We start from the raw sequence: 15,754 nt of genomic DNA on the forward strand, positions 1-15,754 counted from the left end.
ACTTGCTAACACGTGCTCAGACAGGCCACGTGGGTCTTTAACATCCAGTGCTGAATCAATAGGGAATAGCTCTCCAGTCGATAACACAGCCTGGGAGGATGAGCTAATTATTCCGTGCGCAGCAGAGCGGTCCGGTCGCTGCTTCGTAGCTCAGCGCACATCTGCCTTTCGCCCATGGTGGGGCACTGCAAGGTTCCAGAGCTGCGGGACTGCTCCTTAGGAGCATGCCCTGAGCCCAGCACAGAGCCTGAGAGGCCAGGCAGTGTTGCAGGATGGAGGAAAGTGAGAGGAATTGCCTCACTCACTTGCAGGGCAAGGAGTGACTGCAGCATCTGCTGCAGCTCTGAAGCCAACTATGTCGGGGAGAGCATGGGCAGAGCTGCATGGCAGCAGATCCCACCACCAACTATGCCCTGCCCCCTGCAATGACTGCATGCTGTCATACAAGGCAGGGGCTTGCAGGGAGCATTGTTCTGTGACACACACAGCTCCTCTCTGCAGGAGAGCTCCACGGATTCTGCTAGAATGCTTTTGTGGCCACAGGGATGGGGCTGGAATGGTTGTTAAGGGGCTGTCCAATTTGAGCTTCAGCCCGCTGCTGTGGCTGCCGCCACTGTCTCCGTGAAGTCCTGATGCTTTGAGGCCTTACAAGAAAGTTGGCTTCCCAGTCTGGGGCACAGGAGCAGCTTCTGCTGCAGAGATCCCTCATCCGGAAGTGTGATGTTGTAAAACTAACAGCTGCAGGTGGTGCATTGAACTGGGCGGGAGGTACATGTGCTGTGATTTGATTTTGTTTCGTTTTTTGGAGTGCCCCAGCGATGGGAGCAAATGTGCACCTGGAGGGGAGAACCCAGGTCATGTATCAATCTGGTTACGTGGAAAACCTTGCCTCATGTTTAGGATGGCATGGTTCCTGCTTCATTCTGTCCGCCCCTCAGGGGTGCAAATGTGCATGAGATGTGAAATCCAGCGTGGACACACAATCCCAAACCTTTCCAGAGCAATCGCTGCTTTCGCAGTCATCTTTGGAAACCATTCAGGCTCCAACCCCCACTTTGTGTTTGCAGAGCCCATCGCTTCAGCACGTGGTGTGTCCCTGGGGGACACTTGCATGAAAACAGGGGGGGTAAATTCACTGATACGTTCCATCTGCTTTGCACTGCCCCGCTGACAGGACCCATCTGCAAACTCGGCTTTAGTGGCTGATGAAACTAAGTTAACAGCTGTTTTGCATCACTTGAGTGTACCAATGAAGGTGGCCTCAAATCTCCCTTTCTAAAGAGCTCACCTGCTACTCTGGCCTAGTTATGTATGATCTGGCCTCCCTCAGCACTAGTGCTCTGTCTAGTCTCCTGAGTGACCTCCCTTAGTGAGGTACCCCCTTCCTGAAGTGCCCCCACAATCAGAATGTTTTCCTGAATGTCTAAGATAAGTTTTCACTTTCCTGGTTTCAGGCCCATGACCTCCTTGTTAAATGATCTAATTCCCCCCCACCCCATTCTTGTATGTTACCACCTCTTCCCCCCGCAGGTTCAGCATGTCTCAAACCTGTAGCATCACGGTTCTGCATTCTGTGGCCCATCAGAATTCATGGTGACAGGGGGAAGAGAAATCTCCTATAAATCCAAACATTTACCCACAAGACTTGTTACTCAATTGCCTAATAACATAGACAATGTAATGGTTAAAAAACAAAGTGTTGGAAGTGAATCCAGACGCGTGTTATTCCAGCCCTGGGCTTCTCTTGAGTAGAGACTGTTCATTGGGCAGAACTTTCTGATATGGGCAAGAAGCCACTGAAGACTGGAATGAGACTGTTGTGCTAGTTTTTTTTTGTGACTTCGTCCAGATTTGCACTCACATGCGTGATGCCTTTCGTCCTCACTGCGGAGGGAGGTAGAATTCGGTGATGATGGAAAATTGTAGCTATCGCTTTTCATTGTTGTCAGACCTTTAGTTTTCACGTGGTTGGTAAGAGGAGCGGATGGAAGGAAGAGCTTACAAGCGATGAGGTGTGTGTGTGTGAAGCTGTGGTTGGAAAGGAGAGAGGAGGAGGTACCCATGTCAGAAGAGGTGGGGGAAAACCATATTCTGATATTGGGGAACTCCCTCTCTTTAAAACAGACCACAAAACAGATTATGCTACCCCGTCACGCCTTGTGACCCTGGAAGCTCTGAACCGGCAAGTAAGCAAGTTTCCTCACTGGGAATTTAATGCACGGTTTCTGTTTTCGTTTTGGACCGGGGGCATTTGATGACAACGTGCTACCTGCTTCTGCTAACCGGGTTCTGCTGGGCCGGAGCAAGCCTGCCTCAAGAGTTTAGACTTGGGTTGAGCAGAATTGAGAGTAGGCTTTCCACCAGCCATAAGCACAGACTGCCTGTGGAACAAACTTTTTGGTGTAGTGCTTTTCAGCAGTGATCCGTAATAACAACAATACTTATATAATCTCTCCTTCTCTCTGGCTTCTCTGTGTCTGTTCCATCTGTTGTCTATCATTTATATCATCAGCCAGATTCACTTTCTTCACTAGCAAAGCCTGTTCAGATGTCTCCCTGTCCCATCATGTTCTGTAAGATCCGCTCCCTCCATACCCGCATACAGCTTCTCATACCTGAGGGCATTTTAGTGGGTTTCCTTTGGGTCAGGATTCATAGATCTAAGGTGAGAAGGGACCACTGTGATCATCCAGTCAGCCCTCTTGAGGTCATAGAAAGTCACCCAGTGACTCTTTCATTGGGCCCAATAACCTGTGGTTGAACTATTGTGTTTATTTTAGAATGACTTCCAGTCAATGTAAAAACTCCTGATGAGGGAGAATTTAGCCTGTTCCCTTGGTAATTGTTACTTTCAGAGCAAGGACTTGTTGTCTGCACTCTTTCTTCGGAACTCGCTGCTATTGTATATTAGATCTTTGTAGCTTAAGTCATTGTTAAAATCCCATTTGCTCAGGGCTGCCTCTGTCGTAAGTTTTTAAATTGGGTTTTTGGCTTGCTCAGCGTCATTTGTAGCCAATTTATCTCCTGTAACATGCCCAAAGGAGTTCCAGTGAAGGGGGCCGCATCTGTGAGATTGAATGAAAGGTTGACATTATGAGCAATAAAGTTCTAGGCTTATGACAGTTGAGAGAGAGAGAGGCACCTCCGTCCCCCAGTAACAGGGAGATTCAGGGTCTAATGTCAGCCTATAAAAGTAAATAGAAAAATTCAAGTCAGACCAGGGCCAGATCCTAGGCTGATGTAAAATCAATTGGATCTATGCTGCTTTACAACAGCCGAATATCAGGTTCTGACTTCCCACTTAGCAGATGTTGCATTGTGCCTTTAAAGAAGTAGCAAACACAGTACAAAACTTTAGATCAGTTTGCAAAACTAAGTACTTATTTTTACATAGCACCTTTTATCTCAAAGGATCCCAAAGCACTTTAGACACTATAGAGATATGTAGTTACATATTATCTATGTACAAGAATCACTTTACCCGCCACAGAGGTGCATCCACCTCTGGGGTGGAATGTGATTGCTGTTTAACAGCAGAGTGACAACACTACACTACAGTTTAAGACTGGAGGCTAATGATAAAATTGAAAAGCATTTGCATGATCTAGATATAGAGGATGAGTTTAAGACTAACACGATTGCCATATTCTGTTGTGTAATCTTTTAGCATGTGTTTGAATTTCCCATATTTTTTGTTGTTTTATGTTGCCACGTGGCATGGAGCCAGTTTACCTGATAATCTGATTTAAAAGCTTTATTGTGTTATGTACTGTGCCGATTTCAATGGAACAATCTCTGTGTCCTGTTACTTCCCATTAGTGTCACATAATCAGCTTCATCCAGCAAAGAGATAATGGATTAGGATAGCTGCTAATAGTGTTTTCTCTGCATTACTGAGCTTCTTTCAATATTGAGCAAAGAGCTGGGTGAAATGATGCGGTTGTTCCTCATGGCAAGCAATGGACGCTCCACGGCTGGAGTCATTCTGGACTAGAATGGGCTAGATCAGTGCTACGCAAAGTGGTGGTCCGCGAGCCATCAGCTGCCGGTCTGTGCGTACACTGGAAAAAAAAATGCCGGTCCCCCACATCAAATAGCTTGAGAAGCACTGGGCTAGAATGTACTGCAGGAAACAATTCTGTACTAGGGAGTGGATGAATGAGATGTCTGTTGGCTCTTTTCCATTTCTAAAGCTTGATTTTGTATTTGGAAAGATCAGCTAATGCAATTAGCTCCATAATGTGCTGCTTTCGTAGGTTATTGCCATTAAAACGGTGTGTGCTACATTTAAATGGGGACTAGCGTGAATGATAATAATCAATAATAATCCACTTATACAGTATTTTTCTTCTTCAGAGCACTTTTTCAGACTTTAGCTAAGTCACAGGCCTGTCATCCTTGTGAGATAGGTAAGATTATCCTCATGGCATAGATTTGGGGAACTGAGGCAGAAAGGTTAAGTGATAAGCCCTTGGTCCCAGAGGGAATCAGTGTCAGAGTAAGAACCAGAACATCGGAGGATCCTGTCTCCCAGATCTGAATTTAGACGACTAGGCCATACCTCTCTCAAGGGAAGAAGCATCTTTCAGTAAAGTATGTGGCATCTTATGTTGTCTTGGCAAATGAACATGTTATGGTCCAAGAGAGGCGTGGGGAAGCCAGCTCTCTGGAGACAGAGACTATGGGACTGTGCCGATACCTCCAGGCAGCAAACTGGGAATGCGTATTGCAGTTATGCCCCCCGTCTCCACATACTGGTAGACAGTGCCACGTGGCTGGCAGTGTTACTGCCTAAGAGGGGAGGAAGGGTTGGCACACTCTGCATTCCCTAGGAGTCCCCTTGCAAAAGGCCTTTCTTTCTTGATCTGTGGGAGGTCTGGTGGCTGCTGGGGCACTTTCCTGCTGGCGTCTTGGGATGACAGCCAGGTAGGGAGGCCTGGAAAACAAGGGCTTTTGCAGTGGCTTTTCCCATATAATTAAAGGGTTTGCTTTCCAGATCTGTTGCGTTCCCTGGATGTGGTGTGGACAACTCAGGAGGCATTCCCTTTCCTCAGTGTTTGTGTGTGACTCAGGGCTGGAGAGTGCACTGTAAGGTTCCGATCAGCCATCTTTTAATCTCCAGTTCTCGCTTGGTTTCTTTCCCCCTCCAAATGTCACAAGGGAGCGAATGGGGTTTTTTTGCCCTTCTATGCTTTTTAAAATATTGGTGACTCATTGTCGCTTCTAATGCCAGGTTCTAGAGGGACAAGGATGGTCAAAGCAGAGCAGACACGTGGCAAGATGGGGATGGAATTCAGGTGAGACTGGACCAAGCTGGATGGGTGGGAGGGTTTCTTAGGCTGCGTGTTTTGCTTGTCTTAACACATGACATCAAAGCCCTGGACAATATGGAAGGGACTCAGGTGCAGAAAGAAACTCCCTCTCAGTGTCGAGGTGGCCAGTCTTCAAAGACACAAGTGAGGAGAAGGACTGTCTTGAGGTGAAGGCACAAGTGCTGGGATTCAGGAGGCTAGGGCTCAGTTCCTAGTTCTGCCACTGACTTCCTGTGTAGCCTTAGGCAAGTCACTTTCTCTCTCCCTGACTCAGTGCCCCGGCAGTAAAATGGGAATAATAACGCTTCCTTTGTGTGTCTGTCTTGTCTATTTAGATGCTCAGCAGTATGGGGCAGGAGTTGTCTCTTACTTGGTGCACGTACAGCATCTAGCATGACTGGGCCCTAATCTCAGCTGACGCCTCTAGGTGGTATTGTAATAATAATAATGGCCTGGTGGCGGCCGTCAAAGACAGTGGAAATCAAGTAGCTGAAAAACCCTGTGTGACCTCTTTGGAAATTCAGCCTGAACAGCCTCCAGAAATGGTTGGGCTATCTGGACTCACGCTTTACAATTATTATCTTCTTTCTTTTCTTCAGGATTGCCCCATCCTGCCACCCAGCCGCCCCCTTTCCTCTCCCTATCCCAGCACTGATCCATTCCCTTCAGCTGCATCACCTGTGTCCAGCCCCCTCCTTAGCTCTTTACTGCAAGTTCCTTAACCTTTTAGCATTTCTTTCCAAGAGCGGGGTTGTTTGCAGCTGCCCAAACTTTGGTCAAGGACAAATTTGAGGGGCGGGATCTGGAGAAATCTCTTTAGGTTCTACTCCCAAACTCGTCTGCAGAGATGCACATGCCCAGTCCAGCTCTGTTCTTGGGCCAAGAGAGCTGTACTGCAACTCCTCTCAGAACTAACGCTTGCTTTGTTCCTCAGTTGGGTTCCAGAGGTTGGAGTCCCCACTGGCCATGCCAGTGAAAGGGTTAAGTCAAAGAGAACCCAGGCTTCCCACATGCCAGCAGATGCTTGTGCTACCATAGGTCAATGTTCCTTTAGATTCTGAAGCCTAGCGATCCTCACAGCTCCCCAAATCTCAGTATTTTAACTCCCCATCCCAGAGCTGCGAACCACAGACTTACGGTGCCTCCCTTCTTCCCTGTTTGTGTCTGCAGCTGTGCAGGAGGAGAGGCAGCGAGGGAAGGACCGAAATGAGAATGAGGTGGAGTCAACAAGTAGCGCCAATGAGGACATGCCCGTGGAGAAGATCCTGGAAGCTGAACTCGCAGTGGAGCCAAAGACAGAGACGTACATTGAGGCAAATATGGGCTTGACTCCTAGCTCGGTAAGGACGCCTGCCCCTTTCCCCTGTGCGCTAATGCCATCCCATTTGTGGGAATGCAATGGAGTGAATCGGTGGTAAGGCCTTGAATGCTGTCACTGCATGACTATACAGACAAGCATGGTTAAGGGGAAAGGGGGGCCTTGGGCACTGGGATCGCAGGAGAGCTGTGTTCTAGTCCCAGCTCTGCCACACTTATCTGTGTGACCTTGGCTAAGATGTTTGATTGCCCTGTGCCTCAGTTTCCCCATCTATAAAATGGGAATAACACTTCCCTTCCTCCTAGAGGTGTAGTGATGAAAAAACCATTGCATGTCTGTGAGGTGCTCAGGTGCTAGTGATGAAGTGCGGTTGGGAGGGTGCATAGAAATGATCTGTATTGTGGGAACACAGCTTGTTATACTGTACGCTATATAAACAATGGAGTAAAAGCCTTGCCTTGAAAAACTTGCAATCAAAGGAACCCTATAAACACACCATAGATCATAGGATCATAGAATATCAGGGTTGGAAGGAACCTCAGGAGGTCATCTAGTCCAACCCCCTGCTCAAAGCAGGACTAATCCCCAATTTTTGCCCCAGATCCCTAAATGGCCCCCTCAAGGATTGAACTCACAACCCTGGGTTTAGTAGGCCAATGCTCAAACCACTGAGCTATCCCTTCCCCCCCTTTATCACTAAAGTGCAAAAATATTGCTGTATGTTTTTAAACACCACAAATTTGAGGATTGTTTGGATCCATTGTAAAATTTATATATACTGTGTATCTATATGGATGAGGGCTTGGACTTTAAACCCACTCAGTGTTCTGAGGTGTTTGGATCCAGAGTTGTGGTTCAGCCCCTTCGAAAGGTGTGGACTCCAGTGGGACCCTTTTTGAACAGCAGATGCCCCATCAATAACCCACACATGGTCCCACCACTCCCATTAAAGAGCCCTGATTTATAAAGAGCATTTGTTTTTCTCATTTAGGTGGTGGTTCTCAGCTATAACAACTCGGGCCTTATAGTCTATGAACTCCTGCTCCTCTGAGAATAGCTGCCATATTAGGGGAGGTCACCATGCAGTTTGAGCAAATTTATAATGCATCAGGCTCAGTGGGTGTGGCTAGTGACTCCACCCCAAAACCCTCCCCTTGGTTTTAACCAGGGGAACACTGGGGTGCTGGAGGACTGGGAAGTCTCTTAAGTAGAAACAACTGGTTGGAGGGAGGGGAGAAACAGTTGTTGTCATTTTACTTTTTTGCCCATGTTGTTTGAGCCGATATCAGTCATGCATATTGAGTTTGCAGCTTCACTTGTGAAAAGGGCAGCCCTATGGAATGGCTTGATATATAAAAACAAAAATGGAAGTACCTGGCCTGAATGAGTTTTTCCTTGGGGGAGGGGATAAGGGCCTTATAAAGTCCAAATGGTCCTAACTTTTCACAGTCTTGCTGGTAGTGGGGTGGGAAGTATAGGTTTCTTACATTTCTATGCAGTAAAGCTCATAGGGAGATTTCTGATTATTAGCATTTAGAGATCTTTGCTATAATGCATTGTAGTTATGTTCCTCTCACTGCCAAACATTCAAAAGTCATGCATCAGGCCCCCAAAATCATATGATTTTTTTAAAGTAAACTAATAAATGTGGGGGGGTATTTTTTTAAGCCTTTAAAGTAAACTTGGGTCACATGTTTCCAACTTTTCTCTGTAATTATCAGGGCTACAAACTAGGGTGCTGTTTTAAAGGAAAGCTGAGCTTTTCGTGTACTACCATGACTCCAGCATCTGGAGCATTAAGAACCACATCAAGTATTGTGAGGCTTGTGGTGTAATCATGAGAGCTGGCAACACTGAGAGTTATGTTTATGCACTATGTGGTGTTAATCATTTTGCTTAATCTTGTTAAGGATTTGAGAGTTTGATTCTGACTCAAGTGACACTGGGCTCATGCTCCACTTCAGAGAATAAAAAACTGCAGGATAAGATAGGGTGGAGGGTGAACGCTCAGAAAGCAGCTAAGAGTGGGGGGGGAAAGGGCAGAGATTATAAGAAAAAAATATAGTAATCTATGCATATATTGTATATAAACCATGTACTTGAGCCCGTCTAGCAATGTTCTTCTGTTTCCTAATAGAGGACACAGGCTGCCCTTTAGCTGGGGAAACATGTTTAGTTTTTTGTTTTTTAATTAATTTCTCCTCTTGGGAAAGAGAGTCAAAGTTTAAACGGTCAAAAACAGAAGAAGATTCTTGACCACATGCTAGTGGGGCAGACCCAAACTAAGTGGGGTAGGTTTGGAAAACTTTACACTCACTGAGCTTTGCCTGCCCCCGATCCTGGCACAGCTGAATGCAGTAGAGAACCACCAGCTCTCAGCATTAAAATGAATAACTTCTGCGCCACCGGTGGTTTGAGGCCCACTACGCTCAGATCGAATAGATGGGCAGATACGGTCATCTAATCAGCTTGCAGCATGCCTGTATACTGCTACAAACTAGCTGACCATTTCTTCAGGTGCTTGGCTCTGCCCTACAACATAGTAAGGGAGATGTCTGCAGAATGTGTCTGAGCTTCCACTAAAAGTCTTTTGTCACTGCACATGTTCTCCCCAACAGCTTCCTCATTGTCTTCTGTAACCGGAAATCCACGCTGATGATGTAGATTTTTTTACCCCAGATTTAATTGCACTATTTCTCCCAGATCCTTTTCCATTCCTAAGGCCTCTTCCTTCAAGAGGTGGTACTGGATGATGGCAAAAATCTCTACTCAGCTCTTTGCCGAGAGGCACCTCCGCTTTTAATTGTAAGAAGCGTGGGGAGCATGTTCTAAGTCAGTTATTTTGGTTTACTCCAAGCCATGCTAATGTGTCCAGAGCACTCAGAAAGATGCCGTCTCTCCGCTCTAAACTTTGAGTTGCCCTCGTAGTTTATTGTGCTTAGCTCTTCTGGACAAGGAACTGTGCCCGTTTTATTTGTGCGTGAAGCCCCAGGCACACCTATGATGTTGCGTGACATTCGGCAGCACCTGAGCTCTTGGCACCAGCAGTGCAATGGGACAGCGATAATATGTTGTAATATCTTATTGTTCTGTAGCATTTTTCCCAGTGACTCCGATACGCTTTACTGGATATCTATGAGAATCATGAAAATGCAGCCGCTTTTGGGGTGGGGTAAGGCAGCTCTTTCTCAGCACACAGCAACGCTACAAAATAACAAGAGCTGAGCATAGGACTGGGAGGAGGGAATATCCTGTCTGGTGGCACCTCAGAAAATCACAAATGAAGCTACCAGCCTATGAACTGCTGTATGCGCCTCTGACTTGTATCGGATAGCTCAGTGATGCACCAAACACTGGGCTCAGTTGTACCCTCCTAGGTGTTGGATGCCAGGCTTCTCTTCCTGTTCAAAATAAACAGCAGAGCATCCCCATCCCCATCAAGCAGTCGGGGCTTCCCTGCAGGGAGGAGCTGGAGATCTGTGCCTCAGTTAATGATGGTGCTTCTGATACTATTCGGCTGTGTGGGCGATCAGGATTAAAAATACTTCAGGGGGAGTTGTCGCCAGAGTTGCGCCAACTTGAAAACAAACCCCAGAGAGGGAGCTAAAATAAATGGCTTCATCTGGCACTGTCTCTCCCCTAGCCTCTTGTAACAAATTGAAAGCTGGTTCCTGCATAATTCAGCACACATTACGGTGAACAAGGATGTGTGCCGCATCTCAATAGAGGCGGGAGGCTTGTTGAAATGTCCTGTTATTGTCAAGCGGCTTCTGTCAATTATGTGACATTTGTAGCAGGTTTAGCAGATGTATGAGATCAGTGGCTAAGCAGTGAGGAGGCTACAGGGTGGGTAGAGAGGAGAGTCTGCTTTCCCCCCGGAGAGCTGTTGTGATGGAAAGGCAGACAAATTCAGTACCTAATAGATTCAGCGTAAAATACAAGCTGGTTCCCGTTAGCCCGGTGTGTTGGGTCCTTGTGTTGAAGCCCCCACACCTCGATGCATCTGCTCCCAGCACTGCCACATGGAATTCATCTGGGAGGATGGAATCAGCTGTGATTCCAGGGACTTTCTCCCAGGGCTGTGCCAGATTGGGCTGGCGAAAACAAGGCCTTGTATGAACTAACCCTCTCCTACAACCTCCCTGCCTATAACCAGATCCTTCCCGCCGGGCTACAGTTGCGTGCCTGCAATCCTTGCTCAGGCTGTGGCAATCCTCGCCCAGGTCTGTGAGGCTCTGTAATCTCCGGGAACTGCCCAATCCTGTGTAAACCTGGAAAAGTAGGAGCAGGACCTCAGCATTGCTCTCCAAGTGGACAGCAGGGGAGGAGAATAAGGGAATTCGCTCCATGTGTGGCCCACCAGCACCAGAGCCCAAACGATCCACCCAGCGGCAACTGTGAGCGGCTCAGGCTGAATGTGGGCACACGAGCAAGACCCAGGGCAGAGCAGGGCTCTGTGTGGGCTGTGTAAAGACCTCAGGCCTCAAGTGGCAGGGGGCACGTTGGGGAGAGGCTGTCCTAGGTTTCTCAGGGTTTGAGAGGGGAATCGGAGCAGGTGTGGCTTGTCTCTGGTGAGCTGGCCCAGACCATTGTTGGAGCTGAACGTTGGCTGCAGGGGAGATATGGCAGGTTCCCACTGAGCCCGCTGGGTGGCAGGATCCAGTGGGATGGGGGAGGGGAATATTAGCTATAACAAAACACTGCATTGACCTGAGTCACCGGACTCCCATGCTCCACTCGCCTCTCCCGAGCAGAAGGGCTCTAACGCTGCAGTGACCGAGAAGAGACCTGCCCATGAAAATGCTCAGACCTGTCCATTGCACACAAGCTCTGAGAGTTGTGGTTTAAACGGTCGCCCTTAAAACACCTGCTCGGAGAGCGATCGCACCCAAGGGCGGCTCTTTAGTGATTGTGGGTAGCTGCTAATCGTGACGCTGAGCAGTTTTGTCATTTCACACGGCTCCCTGTTTTAAACGGTCTCGGTTTCACGTAGCGCATATTGCAAAACCCTCCCGTGACACTGAGCAGCGTGGGGATAAGCTCATCGTGGGGCTTCTCTTGAGGTCTGCACCCAGAGCCACTAGAGCACCTTCATGCCGGGTGTTCTTGGAGCAGCGCTCTGTCCCATCTGTAGGTAGCTGATCACCTCCTGCAGCTTGGCAATTAGAGGCCAGCATTAAGGTCTCTCTACCGACTCCTATAACTCAGCAGCATGGAAAGGAGGAATTCTGTCTCTCCACTGCTGTCCCCTTGTGTCACTGCCCTTCCATGCCTATCAGCTGACAACCCTGTGCCTAGGGCTTCTGCAGTCTAAGTCTCTCCTCGGATGGCCTCCTAGGCACTGAAAGGGAAAGCTTGTAACTGTGATCAGCCTTATCCTCAGTAGCTCTTATTTGGCATTTGAAGGGAAGGTTCTGAGTGATCGTTTTCTGGAAGATGCTTCCAAGTTCTTCTTTCGCCAGCAGGATCAGGTGCCTGACTGTCCTTTAATTCTATCATGCGCTGATGCTTTGCCCTTACCGTTTACTGCAAGGCTTGGGAATCACTTGCCATGAATGAGGAAGGCTTCCAAAGACTCTAAGCCCAGCTTGCTTTTTGGAGGCAGGCCGGGCTGCTATAACCTTAGCTGCTTCTCATGCTACAGTGATTAAAATGAGGCCAGTAAATGCCATAGCTGTTCCCGGAACAGAAATCGGAGGTATAATTAAAGCACGTTGGATGGATTATCAGTCTATGACAGGCCTATGTCATCTCTCTCTAGCCTGAAGCATGCGCTGGGCAGAATCTTGGCCTTGCTGACACTTGCTGTTGTCTCCAACGGCATGATCCCTCCAGCAGTGGCCCCCTCTGAGGAATTTTAAGCAGAGCCCTGAACTGCTTTTAAGGAATCACCAACGCCACGTCAAGGCAACGAGGCCTCGCTGATAACTAACTCGCTGCACTTTTTGGGAGGCCTTTTCCTTATGGATCCCGGTAACCTACTCAAAAGCAAAAGCAAAATGCAATGGCCTTTGCTGTGGTGTGGAATTCTTGCAGAATACCAGTTTTAGTGCATGTCCCAGTGTAGGCAAACTAATGTCCCCCATCAGGCCATGGCTGGCGCCTTTTTAGAGCATATACATAGTCTCCTATCAGAGTGTGCCCCTGTTAGCTGTACCAGGCTCCATCCCTCACACACACACTGTGGCAGCCCGGACTCCTGGGTTCTAGTCCTAATTCAGCTCCCATCTTGCTGAGTGAGCAAGTCCCTAAGGCCCAGATTTTCATTCTGGATGCTTAAATTTTTGGGTGCCCAGTTTGAAACATCTTTTTTTTTTTGGTATTATTATTATTATTATTATTTTATTCTCAAATTGAGCTCCCCAAATCTGTGGCCATTTTTGAAAATTGTAGCCGTTAGCCTCTCCTCTGAGCCTCCCACCTGTAAAACAAGGATTATCCTGCCCTAGTCCCCAGGGTGGGCTGTAAGGCTCGAAGTCGCTGATGTGAGTATAACGCTTTGGGACCTCAGGTGAACTGCTCGTATCACTGTCCCTGCTCGCCTCAGTCTGCAGACTGTTCTGAATGCTGCAGACTCTGAATTCAGCATTTCCAAGGGAGAAGGAATCAGAAGGTGCCAGACCCTGCTCCTGGCTTGGCGTAACCATATGGGGGCTGTCGAGGGTAATCTGAACATCTCCTGACCTCCCCTCCCAATCCTTGTCAGACCCAGCAGTCCCTCTTTTCAGACTGGCATCTCCAAGGCAGAGTGACAACCCTGCAGGATCCTTCACAGGACAACACTTCTACCTTTGGCCCCTAGTCTAGAAAATAGTGCCCTGATACCTGTGTTCTCTCATGTCCTTTTCCTCGAGAGGAGCAAGAAGAGGGAAAACTCCTCAGCAGAGATTTCCAGCATCTTAGAGAGAGCGTTAAAACCAAGTCCGTGCCCCCAGCCCTCTCTGCAGGCAGCAGGTGAAGACACTTTGGAGCCTGATCTCCAAGCACTTGCCAAGTGCTTGTTATTTTTAAGTACTGAGGATTTGAGCTGTTGGCCACCTAGGCGAAAAGTCAATGTTTCCTTTTATGTGGCTGCAGAATAACCTAGGCAAGCACTTTGAGTAGCAGCATAGTGGTATCTTTAAAGAGGTTAAGAACAAGGACATTTAGGTGGCAGAGAGCAGGGCTTTCTCAGAGCCATGTCATGGAATGGGGAGGGAAGGGGGGATATTTTTCAACATTTCAATCTTAGCTCCTTCAAAAATAGGATTTTCTCTGCTTTTCATCCAGCGTTTGAATGTTTAATGTGGTTTCTGGGTAAAATACAGTCAATGTGAAAATGAAAGGGAAGTATTTGCATTAGTAACCTCAGAACCTCACTTTCATTTTATTTATTTTTACAACTCTTTCCTTCCCCCAGTCTCCCTTGCAGTGTCTTTACTTTCCCTTTCCAGACTCATTCACTGGTCTCTGGAGTAGCAACTTGTCCCGCACACTGCCCAACATTCTACCTCCCTGAGCGCCCTGTTTTAGGTCAACAATTCCCATCTTATCCACTGTGTGGTCTTCACCATCGTTCCCTTCTTAACATTCTTTTCCTGTCCCTGTCTGCCTTAACGTTCAGGGAAATACCACAGGATATGTTACATCCTCCCTCACCAGTCTTTTGTCCCCCTTACAATCATGGGCCAGGTCCCTCACTCCCCAGATGAAGCTTCTCATGGACATTCAGAATTGCCTGTCAACGTGTGATCACTGTTACTTCCTCTGTGAATGGTAAAAACAAGACACCAATTGCCAGATATCCGGTGTGAGCTGTATATTTGTATAGTGAAATCGGTGCAAGAGACTAACCGCACCTGTGTTGCATTTCTGCTCCATCTTCATTAATAGGCCTTCTCTATTATTCAGCTACATCACCGTGTGTACAACTATGTCAGCCATACACACAGCTTATATATACTTATATCCATTGACAGTGCCCTTGGTGCTATGTACAAGACCCAGAGGAAGACATCCCTGCCCCAAGGAGCTTATAGTTGAGGGGCTATATCTGGCCACCATCACTTGTACTGGTCTGGAAGCAATACCCTTGCTCACACTGAGTAGAACCTTGCTCCACAAATAACCCCATTGATTTTGGTGGGACTAATCATGGTAGAAATTACTTGTCAGCATGAATAAATGGATCTACCAAGTAGTGCCACCGAGTAGTGTTTTAATTTTCAAACAGGACTTGTTTCGTAGTTTTAGAGAGTTTAGGGCCAGAAGGGACCATTAGATCCTCTAGTCTGGCTTCCTGTATAACACAGCCACTAAATGTCACCCAGTTACCCCTCTATTGAGCCCAAAGACTTTAGTTAGACCAATGCAATTCAGTCCTCAGGAGACTGAACTGTATGTCACAGGCAGAGAACAGGAGAAATCGAGGTGCCACCAAGCCCTGAGGAATTAAGTGAGATATGCCCAGATGACCCAGCAGGCAATTCACACCCCACGCTGCAGATGAAGGTGAAAGGCCCCACAGTCCCAGCCCATCTGAACTAAAGGGGGAATTCTTTCTTGATCCCAAATCTGTCCATCAGCATGATGCTGAGCATGTGAGCAACACATGTCAGCCAGGCACCTAGAAAGAGGATTTTCTGTACCATCTCAGAGCACTGGGCCACCTAGCTGGAGTCCCACCTCCAGCTCTGGCCAGTCTCTGATGCTTCAGAGAAAGGTGGAAAAATAAACATCACCAGCATACGTCTGGCTAGATGTGAATCAGGGGGAAATTTTCCTTCCTGATCTCTGTGTGCGGTTAGTAAGGGAGGCAGAATCTGTCTCTAAATAGAATGTCTTATTTATAGGCTGCACCGGATTAGTATGATTTTCCCATGGGATCCAAAGGTAATATAATTAATTACACATTCTCTGGTTTTGTACACGTTGTTTTAAGGACATTGAGAGACACAATTATGCTTAATAAAAGGTGCGGCCTCTAAATGGAGCCGTACGGTGCTATGTATGTATAGACAGACTTTTATATATAAAAATTTATAGAGGGGTGTGTGTGTGTGTGTATATATATAGATAGACATACATGTTCCGAGATGTAAAATAAATAGCGGAAGACTTTTTTTTTTTTTCTTACTTTTTCCAG

At 47.3% G+C, this 15,754-nt stretch overlaps 1 protein-coding gene across 2 annotated transcripts in view; it reads left to right on the forward strand.

Moving 5' to 3' along the window:
- RXRA (retinoid X receptor alpha) overlaps positions 1 to 15,754 on the forward strand; it is a 226,725-nt gene that overhangs the window by 184,104 nt on the left and 26,867 nt on the right. For both annotated transcript variants that reach the window (XM_027823386.3, XM_007061008.4), the window contains one exon: positions 6,483 to 6,652. In XM_027823386.3, the coding sequence (XP_027679187.1) occupies positions 6,483 to 6,652 (170 nt within the window). The remainder of the gene's footprint in view (positions 1 to 6,482; positions 6,653 to 15,754) is intronic.

Source organism: Chelonia mydas, chromosome 16 (genome assembly GCF_015237465.2).
Source record: "Chelonia mydas isolate rCheMyd1 chromosome 16, rCheMyd1.pri.v2, whole genome shotgun sequence".
Taxonomy (NCBI): domain Eukaryota; kingdom Metazoa; phylum Chordata; order Testudines; family Cheloniidae; genus Chelonia; species Chelonia mydas.